This window comes from Sphaerodactylus townsendi, linkage group LG10, assembly GCF_021028975.2.
Source record: "Sphaerodactylus townsendi isolate TG3544 linkage group LG10, MPM_Stown_v2.3, whole genome shotgun sequence".
In the NCBI taxonomy this organism is placed as follows: domain Eukaryota; kingdom Metazoa; phylum Chordata; class Lepidosauria; order Squamata; family Sphaerodactylidae; genus Sphaerodactylus; species Sphaerodactylus townsendi.
In genome coordinates, this window is record NC_059434.1 from 3,094,026 (window position 1) to 3,113,726 (window position 19,701).

The 19,701-nt window shown below is 44.2% G+C and overlaps 3 protein-coding genes across 5 annotated transcripts in view; 1 reads left to right on the forward strand and 2 right to left on the reverse strand.

The window, feature by feature from the left end:
- CRMP1 (collapsin response mediator protein 1) overlaps nucleotides 1-13,906 on the forward strand; it is a 34,278-nt gene extending 20,372 nt beyond the window's left edge. For both annotated transcript variants that reach the window (XM_048508951.1, XM_048508952.1), the window contains exons 8-14: nucleotides 176-296; nucleotides 2,820-2,976; nucleotides 4,332-4,473; nucleotides 7,053-7,223; nucleotides 9,708-9,887; nucleotides 11,702-11,867; nucleotides 12,912-13,906. In XM_048508951.1, the coding sequence (XP_048364908.1) occupies nucleotides 176-296; nucleotides 2,820-2,976; nucleotides 4,332-4,473; nucleotides 7,053-7,223; nucleotides 9,708-9,887; nucleotides 11,702-11,867; nucleotides 12,912-13,003 (1,029 nt within the window). In that variant the 3' untranslated portion in view covers nucleotides 13,004-13,906. The remainder of the gene's footprint in view (nucleotides 1-175; nucleotides 297-2,819; nucleotides 2,977-4,331; nucleotides 4,474-7,052; nucleotides 7,224-9,707; nucleotides 9,888-11,701; nucleotides 11,868-12,911) is intronic.
- A 2,673-nt stretch (nucleotides 13,907-16,579) lies between these two features.
- Nucleotides 16,580-19,701, reverse strand: part of EVC (EvC ciliary complex subunit 1) — a 51,377-nt gene continuing 48,255 nt past the window's right edge. For both annotated transcript variants that reach the window (XM_048508949.1, XM_048508948.1), the window contains exon 20: nucleotides 16,580-17,069. In XM_048508949.1, the coding sequence (XP_048364906.1) occupies nucleotides 16,855-17,069 (215 nt within the window). In that variant the 3' untranslated portion in view covers nucleotides 16,580-16,854. The remainder of the gene's footprint in view (nucleotides 17,070-19,701) is intronic.
- On the reverse strand, nucleotides 17,066-18,599 carry LOC125439767. The gene is made up of 2 exons (XM_048508953.1): nucleotides 17,250-18,599; nucleotides 17,066-17,219 (listed from the first exon to the last, which is right to left on the reverse strand). The coding sequence occupies exons 1-2, from the start codon at nucleotides 18,030-18,032 to the stop codon at nucleotides 17,079-17,081; spliced, it is 924 nt and encodes a 307-aa protein (XP_048364910.1). The 5' UTR covers nucleotides 18,033-18,599; the 3' UTR covers nucleotides 17,066-17,078.

A 19,701-nucleotide genomic window follows, 5' to 3' on the forward strand; every position in this document is an offset into this window, starting at 1 on the left:
CCAAGTAGGGAGGAGGAGAGGAAGGGTAGCGGCTGCCGTGGAGGCAACTTGGGGAAAGATGTCTGAGGTGTGACTAGAAGGAGAAATCTCCCTGGTCCTGGGAATTCTTTGCATGAAGGTTCTGCTGGGATAATAATGCCCTGGCTTCAGTGGGATTTCTGTCTTTGCCTTTCAGCTCGAAGCCGAAGCAGTTTTTCGGGCCATCACAATTGCTAGTCGGATCAACTGTCCATTGTATGTCACCAAGGTCATGAGCAAGAGTGCTGCTGACATCATTTCCTCGGCTAGAAAGAAAGGTACGGGATGCGCTTGGTTTGTGGGGGGCTGTGACTCAGTCACGCCCAGATGTAGATTGTCAGGACGGTGCCTGAACTAGACCCTGGGAGCATCTGGCAAGGGGCCGACAGGGCTGGGGTTGACTGGCTTGCCAATCACCTGTGAGGCTGCTGGTCTAAATGGGTAGCCAGACAAGAAACTCTTCTTAGCTACACAAGAAGAATATTACTTTTATCCATTGTCTGCTAACTGCTTCTCCCTACTTTAAAGGCACATCAAAATGAATGCTTGTTTTCAAGTTATTACAAAAGCACAGAACAAGAAAAAGTAGCAGAACATTTGGTCCATGGGGGAAAAATAATTTATACAACTGGACAACCGTAACTGAATAATTTACACCCCTCCCCCGAACCAAGGATTCTATTTCTTTTCCTTGTTGCTGTTATTGGTGTGCCCCTCTCTTCTTCTTTTTTTTTGCATGCATGCATGTTGGCAGGGGCTGGTGGGATTTGTAGTCCATGAACATCTGGAGACCCGCAGGTTGCAGATCCCTGCCCTAGATGTTGAGGTCTGATTCTGCTAATTCCCCTTTGAGTGGGGAATTAGCAAGGTCAGACCATACTTAATGAGAGGAGGAGTAACCAGGATCTTTTTCCACTGGAGTTTACGGAGGTAGTTTCCATAAGAAATCCTCAGGAATCAGGAGGAAAAGTTTAACAGCTTTATTAAAAAAAGAAAAATAATAAAAATACAAGCACCTAAATAGTCAAAGCATACAGAGAATTCACACAGTCCTAGGATATAGATAATGTTGAGGGTAAAGATCTGGAACAGCAAGGGATTTGGGGGGAATAAAGGTGGTAGTTACCTGATTTAGAAGTGGGTTGGTCTGATGAGCAGAGTTCAGCAACCTATTCTGAGCCCTGATAGAAGCATGTGGGGGGTGAGGGGGCTAATTATATGGAAAAACAAGACTCTAATCTCCCAGGACAAAGGAGGTTCTTGCCTTCCGAAGGGAAGACAAGAGAAGGGCACTTATGTTAAGTGGTGAATACTTAAAATTAATGTTTGACACTTAGAATCAATGTTGTAAGCCAAGGGGTGTCTGAAGATATTTAGATTTAGGGAGAAGCTGACACAATCACAGTTTCAGGACAAAGCCAATGTATATGAAGGTGGCCTTGGGAGTCAGAAACTAGAAAATGAGATTAGTATTTTAGAAGAATGGCTGGCAGAAACTTCTTCATGAAATCATATTAGCATGTTCTTTGTCTCACGGAGGTGGGTATGCTGAGGCTGCAGGTGAGAACCTGCTTTCCCAACTGAAGGCATTGTCTTTCCTTAATCTCTTTAGGATATGGTGTGGCAGGCTGATGTTAGCAGGGGCGATTCTGGGCAGGATTCTGTCCTAGTGAGTGACACGTAGCCAATGCAGAGGATGGCACCCATCTTGGCACTGCATCTCTAAGCCACCCCAAAATTTGGCAGGACGGATAGAGACACTGTTGTCCTAAAACCCCCCAGCAGGGCTCCCCCACCCACCATGGTTCTATGTGTTGCCAGAGAAGCTAAAAGGGAGGATCTGAACTCAGGTGGGTGTCTTGGATTCATTGTTCTAATGCAGCTACTCTTTCCTTCCACACTCCATTTCCCTTCTGCCCCTTGGAGAAGCAGTGGCGTGGTGGTTAAGAGCAGATGCACTCTAATCTAGAGGAACTGGGTTTTATTCCCCCGCTCTGCCACTTGCGCCATGGAAGTTTATCTGGTGAACTAGATTAGCTTGTGCATGTCAGTACATGTCAGCTGGGTGACCTTGGGCTAGTCACAGTTCTTCTGAGCTCTCTCAGCCCCACCTACCTCACAGGGTGTGTGTTGTGGGGGAAAGGGAAAGGAGATTGTCAGCCCCTTTGAGTCTCCTTACAGGAGAGAAAGGGGGGATATAAATCCAACTGGCAGACAGCCCTGCTTTGGGGGCAGGGGAACTTGAAGAAGAAGAAGAGTTGGTTTTTATACCCAGCACTTTCTCTACTTACAGTTGCCTCCCTACAACAGACAGGTGGGGCTGAAAGAATCCAGAAAGGTCCAAGGTCACCCAGCAGGCTTCATGTGTAGGAGTGAGGAAACAAACCTGGTTCACCAGATTAGAGTCCACCGCTTTTAACCACTACATCAGGCTGGCTCTCTTGATGGTGGGAGTTAGGAGTGTGGGTGGGGAAAGAGGCTTCTGGAGAAAGCTGTTGTCAGAGTTGGGCCTCTTCTGCCCACCAGAACATCCCCTGTGGGGCCATAAGCTGTTGCTTAGATGTTAACAGCCAGCATGAAAGGGGGAGAACCTGGCTGGAATGAGCGCCATCCAGTTGAAGCACCCTTGGCTACTTCTCTTCAGCATTAGCACATGGAAGCTGAAACCCCCCTGTTGAAATTCGCAGGTTGCTTTCCTTCTGCGTGCTGCCTCACAAAATGTTTCTGTTGCTGCGTCAGGTGGGCCCACGTGAACATTCCCAGGCTTACAGTTTCAGCAGCTGTGCCTTTCCTTCTCTCAGGTGCTCTTGTCTTTGGGGAGCCAATCACGGCCAGCCTGGGAACCGACGGGACACATTATTGGAGCAAAAACTGGGCCAAGGCCGCCGCGTTTGTGACCTCGCCCCCTCTGAGTCTGGATCCAACGACCCCTGACCATTTGACCTCCCTGCTTGCTTGGTATGGAGCAGTAACTGCTGGGAAGCCACAGATCCACGAGGGGATGCACAAACTTCTTGGGTGTGATCTTTGGGGACAGCAGTCAACAAACAAGGCTGTGTTCTGATGTGGTTTAGAGAGCTGCTGAACTTTGCTCACTCTCAGGGGAACAGGAAATCTTGTATTCATCTTTGGTCCACATTAAACTGTACTCTGGAAACTGTACCCCTCCCCCAACTTCTTAAGCATCAGTTTTTGCAGTTAAGATTTGACGGCAGGGGGCAGAGGGCTTTGCCTTCATATGTCACCTTTCTTAAGTTGGTTTCCCTTGTGTTGGGGAAGGGGGAAAAGAGCTCTCCATATCTTTCAGGATGGTCTGTAATATGAAGGAGTGGAATAAAAGGCAGGAAGGGAAAGAGTTAAGTGGCACCTCCTCCTCCTCCGTTCCTGTACTTCTGTGCACCCCCCCCCCCCATGACTGCTTTTTAATAATAGTAGCCGTTAAGCCGAGACTTCATTGTTCTCCCTCATAGCATCTGGTCTGGCTCTCTTAGGAAGAGAGTGGGGCACAGAATCAGTTCTGAAGTAACTGCACGTAAATTAGCCCAGCCTGGTCACAACTAGTCCTTGAATGGAGACCGCCAAGGAAGCTCAGGGTCACTGTGTCGAGGAAGGCAGGGGCAAACCAGGATCCCTGTTTGTCTCCACCCTGACCCAGGCTAGCCTCCCCTCCTCCAATCCCAGAAGCTGAGCAGGGTTAGCCTGGTTAGTACTTGGATGGGAGACCACTAAGAAAACCAGAGTCGTTGTGCAGAGGAAGGCAGTGGCCCCTAACCCAGACCAGCTGTGTTTGGCTAAGCAGGCTCAGCTCTGGTCAGCCCTCGGATGGGAAGTCTCGGGTTGCTGTGCAGAGGAAGGTAGTGGCAGGCAACCTCTGCTCATCTCGGGCCTTGAGACTCCATGGGTTTTTCTTTGGAGGTTTTTAAACAGAGGCTGGATGAACATATGTTGGGAGCGCGTTGATTGTGTGTTCCTGCATGGCAAGGGTTTGGACTGGATGGCCCTTGGGGGTCTCTTCCAACTTGTGTGATTCTGTGGTCCTAGAATCCATTGTGATTTGGCAACATGCTGTTGTTATTACATATAAATTCACAAAGAGATTAAATTAACTCAGAACACTTGGGAAGATGAGCTTGTTGGTGGGAGTGTGGAGGCAGAGGTGAGAGCGGTTGGTGGCATTAAAAACAGTAGGTGTGAGGAGAGTGTTTGATGTTGTGTGATATTTCCCTGGTCTTGCCCAAGAGTAATGAAAACAGCAAGCGACCGACAGCCTTTCTTGCAGTCAGTTCAAATATTTCTCCTGTGAATTCTTTCAGCGGTGACCTGCAGGTGACAGGCAGTGGCCACTGTACGTACAGCACGGCCCAGAAGGCAGTCGGGAAGGACAACTTCACTCTGATCCCGGAAGGTGTTAATGGGGTTGAGGAGAGGATGTCTGTGGTCTGGGATAAGTGCGTGGTAAGTTCCACCGTATGTGTCGAGGAGTTGAGACGTGGCAAATCCTGCTCTGTGCCGGATCCTGGAAGCCAGAGACTCCTGGGCTAGTAGGTAGGCCTGCCTGCTTGAGTTCTTTTCTCTTCCTCTAACACCGTGGTGGCGAACCTTTGGCACTCCAGTTGGCCATGCTGGCAGGGGCTGATGGGAATTGTAGTCCATAACATCTGGAGTGCCAAAGGTTCGCCACCACTGCTCTAACATGATCATTTGGACTCTGCATGAATTTGGAAGGCATGGCTCTCACCCAGACGCAGCTTTATTTTGTATATTGGTTTGGTTGGTGTGCAAGTGGAGATCCCAGGAGCTTTCTGGCTTATTAGGGATTTGAACCTGTGTCTCCATTGCCTAAATCCAAAGTGGTCCCAGTATGGGGTTTGGGAACACCCAGTACTGTAGAAGTGTTAACATTGCAGACTTGGTTGGCAGGCTGGGTGGGAGACCCATGGAAGTGTGTCTGCTCTGCCCCGCTCTACTTCAGGCTCCCTAAAGGAACAAATAAATAACCATTTGGCCTCTCCAAAGGTCAGTCTGTTTTGCACTTGAGCAGCTGCAAAGTCGCCCTGGGCATCCACTGTGAAGAATTCTCGATTGTATTGTCGAAGGCTTTCACGGCCGGAATCACTGGGGCGCTGTGTGGTTTCCGGGCTGTCTGGCCGTGTTCTAGCAGCATTCTCTCCTGACGTTTCGCCTGCATCTGTGGCTGGCATCTTCAGAGGATCAGCATCAGATCCTCTGAAGAGCATCAGATCCTCTGAAGATGCCAGCCACAGATGCAGGCGAAACGTCAGGAGAGAATGCTGCTAGAACACGGCCAGACAGCCCGGAAACCACACAGGGCCCAGAATTCTAGATTGCTGCTGTGAGATTTTCTGAGTAGGACTTCCAGATTGAGCTCCTGACGGGTCGTTTGTTCTTGGGTTTCATGATCTGCTTGGTCTTTTCTTAACTAAGACCTGATTCTTGTCAACCGACCTCACATTGAAGGCTTTTGAATGGGATGCTGGGTCTCCTCTGTCTCAGCCAGCTGGTTTTCCTCTCCGGATGTTGCAGTGAATCCATTCGGTAGAGATTACTTGCAGCATAATTTGGTTGATTTATCCTGGAGTCAAAGTGGATCTAAACTAGCACTCTGAATGCATGTTTAGGTTATCCAGCACAAGTTAGGGGTTCAGGGGAACGTTCCTATTGGAAAAGAAGTACCAAGCAAACTCTTTTTTTTTGAAATGCCAGTGTACAGAACTCTTGCAAACCAAAGCCATTTCTCCATTTTTTTGGAGAATTTCTAAGAGTTCACTGGCTATCAATATGGTGCTCCTCAGATACCTTCCCAGACATGCAAGAGCTGCTCTTATCTGGGAAAGGCAGCCTTCTGACCATGCGAGGTAGGTGAAACCAGTCTTGGGGGTGGTGGATCTGGCCTCTGGCATATGGCTGGTCTAAGCCAGCATTGCTAGGAGCTCACCTCAGGCTTCTAGGTAAAATCCCCTCCGCCCTCCCCAGCCACAGCCCCCAGAATTCCCCCCCCCCCCATTGCCTGGCAGCCCAGGTCCTGTTGACCCCATGAGTCTGTGGTTGGAGGAAGAATGTGAAGGGAACATCTTTTTCTCCCTATGACAATCATGTATAGTAGCAGCACGGTGAATTTCTGAAGTAATTGTTGGTCCATCACTTAGAAGTTTTATTCCCAACTCTGCAATGTGGTTAAAATTTAATTGGTACAGATTGGGCCAACTTGTTGAGCTGCCAGAGGAGCCAACCCCTTGTTAATATATTCTTCCCACTGCTTGCTGAGACTTTTGCAAGGAATTATTTGGCACGGGCTGCTTATGCCCGAAGGAAGTGATTGACTTCATGCCGTGCATTATGCATGTTATACACTGAAGTTTATATGGCAGGGCATGATCTACAGGCCTGCTGCCTTGCTCTTCTGCTGGTGGGATCCACACGCAGACTTCAGCACTGGGGACTGGTCTCGGTTGCTGCCAAGGAAAAGTTTGTGCCAGTGCCAGGAGGTGTCTTGGGCAAGGCTCAGCTCAGCTTGCTTCTGCAGACTTGAGTGGTTCTGTGCCCCTCTTCCAGGCTCCTCCCTTGTGCCCATGACCACTGCTGCTCACTGTCCCAGTAAGTAAATCCTGTGCTTGGGCAATTATGTTCCCTCTGTCCCACCTCCCTTTCATCAGCATCACCAGAGTTGTTCAGGGGCATTTTTTAAAGGAAACAGGACTGTGAGCTTTACAACTGTCCATAGAATGTATTTGCTGTATGCATTCCTTTCACTGCATTGTTTTCTACTTACAGTTTTCTGCGTGGTGTAACATGTCACGGCTAATATGTCATAGTTTGTTTCTGATTTCTGTTATCCTAGTCTTATTACATTGCTTATTGAATATCCAGTCCTGCTGCCTGCGTTGACTTACACTGTGTAATCTGCCTTGAGTCTCAGTAAGAAAGGTGGACTATGAATAATGTAAATTTTTTTTTAAAAAATGTTATCACAATCTTCATTCTGAGAGTTGTCATTCATGGAAAATGGATTTTAGTCCACAGGTAAAATGGATGAAAACCAGTTTGTTGCAGTTACCAGCACCAACGCAGCCAAAATTTTTAATCTGTATCCACGAAAGGGCAGGATTGCCGTGGGCTCTGATGCAGATATCGTGATCTGGGACCCAGAAAAGGGGAAGACCATCACGGCCAAAAGCCACAAGTCGGTAAGCGGGGGGGATAAAACATTGGTCCCGCGGCATTATGGCTTGTGTGGTTAATGCTCTGATCCCTGGAAGCCCCCGGCCTGGGGCGTGGCCTGCATGTGTCTGTGCTGATGTTTACACACTGCTTAGGGCCAGTTGTGTTTGGAGTGCTTGTACTTCTGCCACCCAAAGCAATTCTGGCCCTGTTGTGTTACTCTCCATATTTATAAATAAAAAATGTGGGCATTGGAAAGGGACGTGAGAAACATTGGATTTATATCCCCCCAGAACGGGTAATCAAACCTGGTTCTCCAGATTAGAGTGAACCTGCTCTTAACCACTACACCATCCTGGCTCTAGAGCAGGTGCACTAGGAGCAGGTGCACTCTAATCAAGAGAACTGGGTGCACTCTAATTTGGAGAACCAGGTTTGATTCCCCGCTCTGTCACTTGAGCTGTGGAGGCTTATCTGGGGAACTAGATTAGCTTGTGAACTCCAACACACGCCAGCTGGGTGATCTTGGGCTAGTCACAGGTCTAAGGAGCTCTCTCAACCCCACCCACCTCACAGGGTGTTTGTTGTTGGTGTGTGTGTGTGTGTGTGAAGGGAAAGCAGATTGTAAGCCCCTTTCAGTCTCCTATAGGAGGGGACATAAAGGGGGAATATAAATCCAAACTCCTCCTCCTCCTTCTTCTGCGTTAAACACTGATGGACTGACTGAATGAAAAAGCAGGTTTCTGTTCTCTCTTGTGCTCCTAATTATTTTACTTTTAGTGCAGAATCTTTAGTTTTCATAAAATGTAACAACAAAAGAAAAACAGGAATAAAGGCAGTCAGTATGCAAAAACAAAACAAGTGGATCTGCAGTCTTGCTGTAAATCCAGTAAAGAACAAGGAAATAAAAACTTTAAAAAGAAACCACATATAAAAGAAATAGAACATGCAGAGAACTCGAAAGCGAGAGATTAAAGAGGGGAGCAGGTGAAGAAAAATGCACAGGTGGCTCTTCAAGCTGAAAGGCAGCTGACACTTACTGATCCTAGATGTTACCAAAACTAGTGGGTCAGAAATGAACCCAAACTTGTTCAGCTGTACCTAGAGATACTGTGGGGCAGGCAAGCTCTTATGATAGCTGATCACCTCATTACGTAAAGTGTGGCCAGGAGGTGCTGAGAGCTCAGACCGACTGAAGCGCCACCTTCCCCGGAATTATCAGGGCAGACTCTGCACGTTAGTTTTGAATCTCTTGACAAGAAGCAATCTGGAGCAGCAGGAAGGGTTAACCCATTCCTATGTGGGTGCCTGTCTCATGCTCTTTTTTCCCTTCTCCCAAGGCATAAGGCATAAAGTGGGGAAGAGCTGCCTCCCCGTCTCCTTGCCCTTGATCCCAATTGGCCCCTTCGTGGCCAGTTTTGAAGAAGAAGAAGAAGAAGAAGAGTTTGGATTTCTATCCCCCCTTTCTCTCCTGTAGGAGACTCAAAAGGGCTTACAATTTCCTTGCCCTTCCCCCCTCACAACAAACACCCTGTGAGGTGGGTGGGGCTGAGAGAGCTCCGAGAAGCTGTGACTAGCCCAAGGTCACCCAGCTGGCGTGTGTGGGAGTGCACAGGCTAATCTGAATTCCCCAGATAAGCCTCCACAGCTCAGTCAGCAGAGCGGGGAATCAAACCCGGTTCCTCCAGATTAGATACACGAGCTCTTAACCTCCTACGCCACTGCTGAGCAGCAACATAGGTCCCTAGAGTCCTGTGAAGTCCTGTGGATTTTATGTCTGCTGTTGAGTAGCCATGTCAAAGAGGAGCTTGTGCTAGACAGGTAGGGTTGCCATCTCTCACCTGGGAAATTGCTGCAGATTTGGGGATAGTCCCTGTGCAGGTGGAAATTTAAAGAGGGATTTCTCCTAGTGTCTCTCTTTCATATTATACAGGCTGCCCTCTGAAGCTGCTGCTTTCTCCAGGGGAATTGATAGCTGTAGTGTAGATATCATTTATTATTCTGGGGAAACTGCAGCCCCCTCCCCTCCCCTCCCCAGAGGCTGACATCCCCTATTAAGCCAGGGGAAAGTCTGATTCTTTCTCTTGAATGGCAAGCCCTTTTGCCATATGGCAAACTGCTGTTAAAATGGTAAACTACCTTGTTCTGTGTGGCGGAAAGGTGGGTTAGGAGTGCTATTCAAGAAAGGCCAAGTCTAAACCTCTCATGGCTGACAGAACAGGTTTCGAGTTGTTTAGGTCCGCTCAGGGTAGTAGAGCCAAGTGGTTGGCAAAAGCAACCAGATGATGGATGTGCCCCGTGTTGGTTTTTTAAAAGCTTCTTACTTTGAATAATAACTGCCAAAAAACACACAAAACTTTAGCCCGAGGACACATAATATTGGGATTAAAATGTGTCCATACGAGCATTAGAAATTAAACTGTCCGAATGAGGAAGGGATTTTCACCTTCCCCAGTTTGTTTAATATTTATGTAAATGAACGAGACTGATCGTGCATTTCCTCCATTTAGGCTGTCGAATACAATATCTTTGAAGGCATGGAATGCCACGGAGCGCCCCTCATAGTGATTAGCCAAGGGAAGATTGTGTTTGAAGATGGGAATTTCCATGTAAATAAAGGAACCGGCCGTTTCATTCCCCGGAAACCTTTCTCTGAGAACCTTTATCAGCGCATCAAAATTAGGAGTAAGGTAGGCTTGGGGGTAGTGCTGCCTGTGGTACTACGGCTTGGTTTATTTCCTTGCCCTTTTTGCTGTACTTTGCAATTTTCTCCAGACCTTGGGACCCACCCATGGACATGAAGCCTGAGCTTAAGAAAGGAATCCACCCAGCCTCGGTGGGAGGGGGTGGGTAGGGGTGGGATTTTCTACGTTATGATGCATGCTTTTTGCTCTTCATGTTCATTTTTCATGTTGCTGGCTCACCGCAGGCACAGTTGACTGTTGCAGGAATGCAGGCCGGCAGCTTTTCACTGTGCAGTTTCGGACTGCAGTGGAAGTCTCTCAACCGTTTGACCAGGGTGAGGCCTAGATTATGCCAAAATGCATTTTGCAGCAGCAAAGAAATAAGGGGAGCTGTTGCTGCACCCCCTGGTGGCCAAACTCCGGCATTGCCAATTCTTCCAGTTTCTCGGAATGAGTTTCCCACAGAGGAATTTCCGCAGGGATTGGTCACCTGCTTTGGGGATCTTTTATCTCTAAACTGGTAGTTTTTATGAACACTTCAAAAAGCAAGAGGAAATATACTGAATGGCCAGGAAGCAAAGAATCTGTTTGGCTGTAGCTCTTAGGAGGGCTTGTTTTGAATAATTTGTGGGTTTTTGCAGCAGAAAAGTCCCCTGCTAGATAAATTTGATGACTTGGAAAGGTAGATTTGGATTTAGAATTCAGAGTGGGAAATGATGACATTTAAACACAGTATTGTTTCTTAAGGTTTTCTAGCAGTTCTCTGAAGAGAATGGAAATACACACCCCATTTAATTTTCACACACAGGAAAAAGTCCTGTGCCCTTCATGCAGCAAATTAATTTTAAAAAGAATGCACTTGTTGAAATAAATTCCAGGTATATTTGTGTAGTGGCCAAGAACCCCTTCTGTCAGCTGCATTTAATTCACTGACTCTCTCCTTCAAACTCAGCCAATTTGGCCTGTGTTATTGTAAAATTGCAGCTGGATTCCTGTAATGTGCTGCATGTTGGGCTGCCCATGAAGAAAACTTAGAAACTGAAATTGAGGCTGGCCTGTAGGAATAAATCTTGCTCATCTTAAAACAACTGCAGTGACTGCCAGTTTGTTTCCAACTTAAGGTGCTGGTTATGTCTAAAGCCTATCACTGGCTGGGAGCCCACCGATCTAAAGCAATGTTTCCCAACTTGTGGGTTGCGAAGCCTGTGGAAGCCGTTCCCTTCCTCTCCTTGGCTGATGCCTGGATGAACTGATGTGGAATCGGTTTATCTTTTTATTGACAGCACTCCCTCCCTCCCCCACCAACTTTCCTTTGATGGTAATGCCACCCTGGAGTTTCTTCGTGGTTGTGCTTTTGAAAAACTCTGCGAATGGCATCTTGTATTTGTTAGAAGTGACTGTTAGGTACTTACGAAATAATGGTATTTCATTATTTCCAACCTTTGTGTCTCCTGTTTCACACGTGGAAGCTTACACACATGTACAGTGGGGCAAAAAGTTTCGGAAGACCCACCAGTTGTTTTATAAAACTCCCCAGTGCCTTCCTGGGCAGTGGAAGATTACAGCTTGGCGGATTCTGTGGGAGCAAAACAGTGCCTTGCAGTGCCTGATTGGGAGAGGAATCTTCCCTGCTGTCCTTCGTCATCCCTTCTGGGCTGAGAATGGTCATACAGTGTCATTATCAACCTTTGCATAAGAGCTGGGAGTAGCAACGGAAGTTGTGTGGCTTATTCTGCCACCCTCTGAGTGAGCATCAGAGCCACCCATAGAGCACATCTGACTCTGTGCAAATAAACTCATTTCTTGTTGTGATATTGTAGGTAATAGAATTACAAGGAGTGTCCCGAGGAATGTATGATGGGCCAGTCTACGAAGTCCCAGCGACTCCAAAGTATGCAACTCCCGCACCTTCCACTAAATCGTCTCCTGCCAAAAACCAGCCTCCACCAATCAGGAACCTCCACCAGTCTAATTTTAGCTTATCAGGTGAAACCATGCAACTACTTGCGGCTGTCTCGAAACCTCTTTGAAACCATGTTTTGTTGGCAGAGGACACTTTAATTCAAAACCATCCCGTTCTAGAGCACTTCACTTTTTACTTGAAATGGGAAGGGAGTTACCAGATGTATGGAGGTTTAGTGGGGTGGGGAGGGTAGATGTTGTATATGGAAAGCTAGGAGCTGGATGCACGAATGCCGGCGCTGGTAGCAGAAGAGAACCCACATGGGAACCCATGTGGCTTTTCTCCATTAGCAAGGTATCAGAATGACAGCTAAAAATGGCAGCAGTGGCCCAGAGGCCTGTGTGCCATGGGAGCATGCACGATGAGTGCCTGTTGCTTCATCAGAACTGTGCCATAGGGCCACTTTCATCATATCCATGCATTAGAAAGTTAGATTCTCTTCATCTAAAAGAGGTTAAAAATTTATGGAAGATGCCCTGCTTTTAGTTTTGTGATTGCCGGTGCCACTAAACTTTGCATAAGTAGGGTCATTTCCTCTTTGTGTTCCTATTCATCTGTTGAGACCATGTTTGGTAAGCCCTGCTACATTCTTAGCGTCACATGTACTCAGCAACTAGGAGCAGAGCTTTTTCAGTTGTGGCCCCCCAAACCTGGAATGCCCACACCTTAAGATGATTGCCTGGTGCTAGGTTGCTCCATTTCTCTTGGTGGGTGAAGACTTGTTTATTCTCCCCGGCGTACCTCTGCTTTTACTCTTCCCTTTTTTGGAAACCTGAATCGACTAGTTTACCTTCTTTGCCGATGCTTTTAGTTAATTTTAATCTGGATTTGAGTTATGCTGATTTAGTTTCTCCTTGCTAAATTTAATTTGCTGCTGTTTCTCTCGTCATCTATCTATTGTTTACATGACTTAATAAATATATAATTCTCAATTCGTTGAGTTTCTGTGAATTCTAATGGTTTTGCTGCTTGTTAGAAGCAAGGTTTTTCATTGAGGGGTGGGCTAGAAGAATTCTAAAGAAATGAAAGTTAACTCTCTCCTTTCCATTGGGATTGCTGTTTTGCAGGGGCTCAGGTAGATGACAACAACCCCCGTCGCACCGGGCATCGCATTGTGGCACCCCCTGGTGGTCGCTCCAATATTACCAGTCTTGGGTAATCTCAGGTGGAAAAGAAAGAAGGCAGGCGGGTGGAAATAATCCAATTTCCCTTTGATGTCCTTGTTGTTGAACCCACAGTTTTATTCGGTGCTAATGAAGAAAAGAAAAAGAGAGAGAATTGTCTTTTCCCCCCTTTTGCTTAATTTCTGCCTAGACAGGCGTCATCATAGTGTGGTGTGTTTGCTTGGGACTGATAGCCCCACCATTGTGCTTTTTGTGTCACTGTCACCTTAAAGCCAGGTGCTTCCACTTCCCCACCCCCCACTTAGTGACTCCACTGCTTTTTGCTTTGTCTTGTCAGTACCTGATGGTTCCTTTGCACCTCCTCCGCCCAGCCCCTCCCCCCTTAGCTGTGCTAGAGTAGAAGATGCATGAGACGAAGTTATTGATGCCAGCGGCTGTTTGTGAGTCCACTTTAGAACATGTTGCCAACAATGAACTAGACACAATGTGCCGAAAGAAGAAATGCCACAAAAGAGGAGGACGGATGGACTTTTTAAAAAGTATGCAATAGACTAGGGCCAGCAGATTTCTGTTGATACCTATTCAGTTCTTCTAGACCCACCCAAGAAACATTTGCTACGCCGAGTGGCCACTGATCCATGTAGTCCCTTCCAAGTCAGTGTTGTCGTTTATTTCTAGGGAGAGCCACAACTTCACACAGCGATTCTGTCGCTGTTTTGTTCAGGGGATTTCCATGTACGGGCAGTTATGCTCGCCTTTGCATGATATTTTTAGTACTTCAAATAGTTCAAGTTGCTGTTGGATTTTTAAAGTTTTTGTACAAAGTTTTTCTCCTTTGTAATCCACATTCATTTTTACTTCTGATAATGTAATAGATTGACTAGTCATGGTTCATTTTCTGAATGGAAAGCTTGTGAAATAAAAGGAAATGTTTTGTCTTCTTTAGTTTTGTTCTCAGTCATTTGCACCTCACAAAAGGGGGCTTCAAAATGATTTCTGGTCTCTCTGCTGCAAAAGGTTTTTGACTCTTGAGAGAGATTAGAACATTTGTTGAACTTGGTTTTTCCTGTGTATTGTTGCCTCTTCCCTGGAGTAACTTGAAACTGTCTGCGTTCCAGTTTGCTGGGCGTCTAACATGCAATGCAAGCTTTAATAGGACTCAGCAATATGCTCTGAGGAATTCTCGCTTCTACATATTTGTGTTACATCCAGCCCAATGAAAAGTTCTTGAGAACTCTTGAGAAACTGTTCTTTGTCATTTGGTTAATAAAAGGCATTATGCGAATTGTATTTTTGGTATTTGGATTGTGCGTTTTAGACCAAGGAGATCAGCTGCAGTCAAAGTTCTGCTCACAACCTGAGTTTGATCCCTAAGGAAGTTGGTTTCAAGCTGTCGGCTCCGGACTGGCTCAGCCTCCATCCTTCTGAGGTTGGTAAACTGGCTTGGGGGTAAAGTGGAGATGACTGGAGAAGGCTGTTGAAGCAGCGGCTTACTCGTGAGTAGACCACCTTGCAGGATGCAATGCAAACAAGAACCGAAAGACACACAGTCACCAGTGCAGTTCTGTTTATTGCCAACTACTGTCAAAGTGCTCCGCCAGACCACAGGTGTTTTCAGGCACACATCACCCTGTTGTCTGTGCTTACTATATACCAGTGGTGGCGAACCTATGGCACGGGTGCCAGAGGTGGCACTCAGAGCCCTCTCTGTGGGCACATGCAAACAGAGTCCCCCACGCACACACATCTAGGCTGGCCTGGGCCACTGGGCTCGATTATTAGCATTAAACCTAAGACCTAGTTTTGGGGAAGCAGTGTAGGTAACCCTGATAAGCGCTGTTAATCCCCACTGATTTTCATGCGAAGAACAAAAGCATGATCCTTTACCTGGGAGTAAGCTCGGTTGCTGGCAATGGGGCTTGCTTCTGAGTAAACCCTCCTAGGGTTGTGATTCACCCATTGGATGAGTTGCACAGTTGCTTCAAATCAAAGCCACCGACTACCACCAAGCTTACTCCCAAGTAATGCACGTCTCAGAGCCAACCGTTTTTTCTAAACTAAAATCTCAGTATTCAGGTTAAATTGCCGTGTTGGCACTTTGTGATAAATAAGTGGGTTTTGGGTTGCAATTTGGGCACTCGGTCTCAGAAAGGTTCACCATCACTGCTATATACAATTGAGGTGCCAATCAGGTGCCCATGTCTTATCTCTCTTTGCACACGGTACACAGTTGTGCACACAGCCCTAATTATGCACATGGCACCTGCTGGAAGGAGGGTCCACCTGTCATCTAGATTTTGTTCATCTAAACACATGTTCTGACAAAGGCGGTGGCAAACCACCCCGTGGGGCCAGAAATGAAAGCGAAACGTCCCACTTTGCAAGCAGCCAGATAGAATATTTGGAGGGCTGCAGAGCCTCAGTGATTAGCAAAGTTTTGTGCCTGGAGGAGCAGAATAGTCACAACCAACGTAAGGTGACCCGTGCCTGATAGCTTAGACTTAGGAGACAGGAATCGTCAAACGGGGGTGGGGGGCGGACCGACTCTGGCTCCCCTGCAAGGTTTTAGAACCTATCTTCCTTTAAGCGATGAAATCCTCCTTTCTGAAGAGGGACTGGGCCTTCATTAAAACAAAGCAACTCCCCTGCCTCCAATTCAGCTGCAGCTAGAATCTACACAGAACTGCAAACTGTGCCACAGATTAGCTCAGGGCCTCACGACTGGCTTAGTCAGTTGCATCCATAAAACACCCTCTGAGGCAAAACGTGGCAAGACCAGGGATGCAGGAGCCAAGCGAGCTGAGGGGAGAGCGGCCGGCCGGGGGACGTTATGCCAGGGGAATGCAACATGGCCCCAACTGCAAGGACCACAGGATTAGGCAGCCTCACTGCAATGTGAGGATTTGTTTCCTAAAACGGGCCCCGTATGAGTGGCAGTAAATGCAATCGTATCTGCCATGGGCAAGGGCTTGGATGCTGTATTCATGGAACAGGGAACTTATGCAAGATGCTCCAAGCTATCATTGTAGTAGCTTTAGTAACTGAATGCTATGATGTAACTGAATGCTATAATGGTACTCAGTTACTTCTAAAAATACTCATAATACTGGTATAAAAGATACATTTTTCTCTACAAATCGCAGACATGCCAGAAATACAAACAAACATGTGCTTTAAGAAGAGCTGGTATGAAAAACTGCTTGGAAACTTGTATTCTGAGCTATAAAGGGGCGCATCCATCAAGCGGCTGCTCAAATGTTTCTTGGTGAGTAAGGAGCTCATATTTCCTCCAACCAGACCTCAGAGGACGCACAGGTTTCCTTGAAAGCTGAAAATGAGTTCCAATTCCCCCAGAAAACCACCCCATGCTTCAGGAAGGATTTCGGTCCTTAGTAATTATTTTTCAAGCATCGAATCCGATTCAGCATTTCTTTGGGCTTCATAATGATTTTGTTAGAGCTTTTTGTTTAAAATGGGGGCGGAGAAATGCTCTGCAAAGGGGGGCCAGGTGTGGGAAGGCTTTGTTGTCAGAGGAGCCAAGTAACCTGCGCTGGGAAAACTTCTGCTGCCTGCAGAGTGGAAGGACAGATTTTCTTCTTTTTTTAAAATAGTTCCTCATATATAAATCTTTATTAAGTTTCATTACATTTTGACATTACCAACTACAAAAATTACAACCACAAAGAACAAACACATTTAAAAGGCATCTTGTTGCCCTTTCACCTTTCCAAAAAGGGCAAACTTCTTATCTTCATCTTCTCTCTTACCATAGATTAGCTTACTTCCCATAACATGTAATTCTTACTCTATATTTCTTCTTAACCATATCCAACTTCTATTACTCTTTTTTTCAATACTGAAGATACTTAAACTAAATCTATATATATTAATATTTACATAAACTCAGAATTTCTATTTTATTTTTCCATTTGTCCATATTTTTCAATAACAATTCCCAATCCTTAATAAACTTATCTATTGTTTCTTGTTTCATTATTGTTGATAACTTATCATAACCCAAATATTCAATCAGCTTGTTGATCCATTCTGAAATTTCTGGGAGTTCTTCACTTTTCCATCTTTTCGCGATTAATGTCCTGGCTGCACAAATCATATAAAAAATAATTTTCTATGCTCAACTTTAATTTCCAAATCTGTAATATTTAACAAGTACGTTTCTTTTTTCCTTTTCCAAGTATAGCCCAAAATTTCTTGTATTTTTTCCCAAAATTCTATTATTTTTGTACATTCCCACCAGATGTGATAGTAATTCCCTTTTTCTTTATGACATCGCCAGCACATATCTGACATATTGGGATACATTTTCGCTATTTTTGTAGGACACAGATGCCATCTGTAAAACATCTTTATTACATTTTCTCTCAAATTTATATTTTTGGTAAATTTTATATTTTTCTTCCAAATTTGGTCCCGTTGTTCCAAATAAATATTTCTCCTTACTGCTTCAGCCCAAATAATCATATTTTTCTTAACTCTTTCGGTCTCAGTTATTTGCATTAATAACAGAGTATATACTCTCCTTATCATCCCTCTTTCATCTTTACATAGGTTAACCCATAGTTCATCTTGTTCTAAGTAAAAGCCTTTCTTTGCATCCTGTTTATACTTCTCATTCAGTTGTAAATATACATACCACTGGCATTGTTCACCATTTATCACTATTTCATGTCTTTCTTTCAATTTTACATCTCCCTTCTCTTTTTTCAATAACTCAGAGTATCTTTTATATTCTACATTTCCAACATTAGGTCTTAATGTGCATGCCTCATGTGGGGAGATCCATCCTGGTGTTTTAAACAAAGTTGACATTTTGTATTTCTCCCATATTTTTCTGATGGATTTTCTAAAAAAATGATTATCAAATTGTTTGTTGGCTTTGTATTTATTATACCAAAGGTATGCATGCCATCCAAAAATTAAGTCGTACCCCTCCAAATTTAACAATTCTTTTTTCCCCAACAGGATCCAATCTTTAAGCCAAACCATCCCGGCGGCTTCAAAATAAGCTTGCAAATTGGGTAGACCTAATCCCCCTCTCTTCATCTTATCACACAAGTTTACATAATTTATGCATGGTTTTTTCCCTGCCCAAACAAACTTCAGAATCTCTTTTCTCCATATTTAAAGCACTTTTTTGTTATAATGATTGGGATCGTTTGAAAAAGAAAGACCATTTTTGGTAGTATATTTGTTTTTATTGCTGCTATCCTACCCAATAACAATAACTCTAATCTTCCCCATCTCTCCAAATCTTTCCTTACCTTGTCCCAACATTTTTCATAGTTATTCTGAAACAATGAATTTTGCTTAGTCAAGTTTACTCCTAAATATTTTATAACCTTTTCTGTCTCAAATTTTGTCATTTCTACTATCTCCTTTTGTTGTATCGCGTCATGTTAAATAGCATCATTTCTTATTTCATCTCATTTACCTTCAGCTTAGATACTTTGCTGAACTCCTCCAGATCTTTTTTCAAGTCCATTACTGAGTTCTTTGGGTCTTCCAACATTAATACAACATCATCCGCAAAACTTCTAAACTTATACTCATAATTATTAACCTTAATTCCTTTTAATAATTGTTATTCATCCTTTTTGCCAGTATTTCAAGAGATAGGATAAATAAAAGGGGCGAAAGGGGACACCCCTGTCTGGTACCTTTCCTAATTGAGATCCAACCTGACAGTTAATTGTTTATTTTTATTCTAGCTTTTTGTTGTTCGTAGATTGCTTCAATCCAATTTTAAAAATTTGGCCCACTATTTATCATTCCTAAAGTTTTTTTCATGAACAACCAATCCAAATTATCAAAGGCTTTCTCCAGATCGATAAATATTAAAGTCTCTTGTTTATCTATTTTTTTATTTAAATATTCTATCATATCTATTATAGTCCTTACGTTATTCCTTAAATACCTTTTAGGAAGGAAGCCATTTTGTTCCTTTCCTATTATTTTACCTAAAGGTCCTTTTAGTCTGTTTGTCAAAATTGCTGTGAAAATTTTATAGTCAGAATTTAAAAGTTTTTGACTGATGTTTTTAGAAGTTTTTGACTGATGTTCTGTTTTGTCCTTTCGAAATTAAGGTTATTATTGCTTCCTTCCAGGACTATGGTATTTGCTTTGTTTCTTTAATTGTATTCATCACTACATGTAAAATCTGTACTACTTGCTCTTGAAATTTTTTGTAGAATATATTTGGTAGGCCATCCAGTCCCAGAGATTTATTTAATTTCAGCTTGTTAATAGTATCCCTAATTTCTCTTAGTTATTTCCTCATTTGTCTTTTATGTTCCTCTGTAAATTGTTCTATCATACTCTTTTGTACATACTCCTGTATATCTTCTTCCTTGTTTTCTGTATTCATAAATAATTCTGTATAATACTCTACAAATTTCTCTATTATTTCCTCTTGTCTTGTAAAACTTCTCTCATCACTTTGTATTTCTGTAATTCTACTTTTCTGATATGTTTTAATTTGTACAATAACCAGTTTTCCAGCTTGTTGGCGTGTTGAAAATATTGCATTTTGGAGTAATTAATTTTCTTATCTATTTCACTAGTCAATAATAAATAATGATTTTGTACCTTCATCCTATCATTTTTAAGTCATCATTTTGGGGTTCTTTCATCATTTCCTTTTCTATATTTTTAATTTTTCCCAATAATTCATTTTCATATTTTACTCTTTCTTCCATATACTATTTCCTTTAAT

What these genes read in the sequence shown, in the direction of transcription:
- LOC125439767 (XM_048508953.1), bottom strand. Translation starts at nt 18,032, where the DNA reads ATGAAGAGAGGGGGATTAGGTCTACCCAATTTGCAAGCTTATTTTGAA. An exon ending in TGTGCTGGCGATGTCATAAA is followed by an intron (nt 17,220 to 17,249) that starts GAAAAAGGGAAT and finishes CACATCTGGTGG; the next exon opens with GAATGTACAAAAATAATAGA.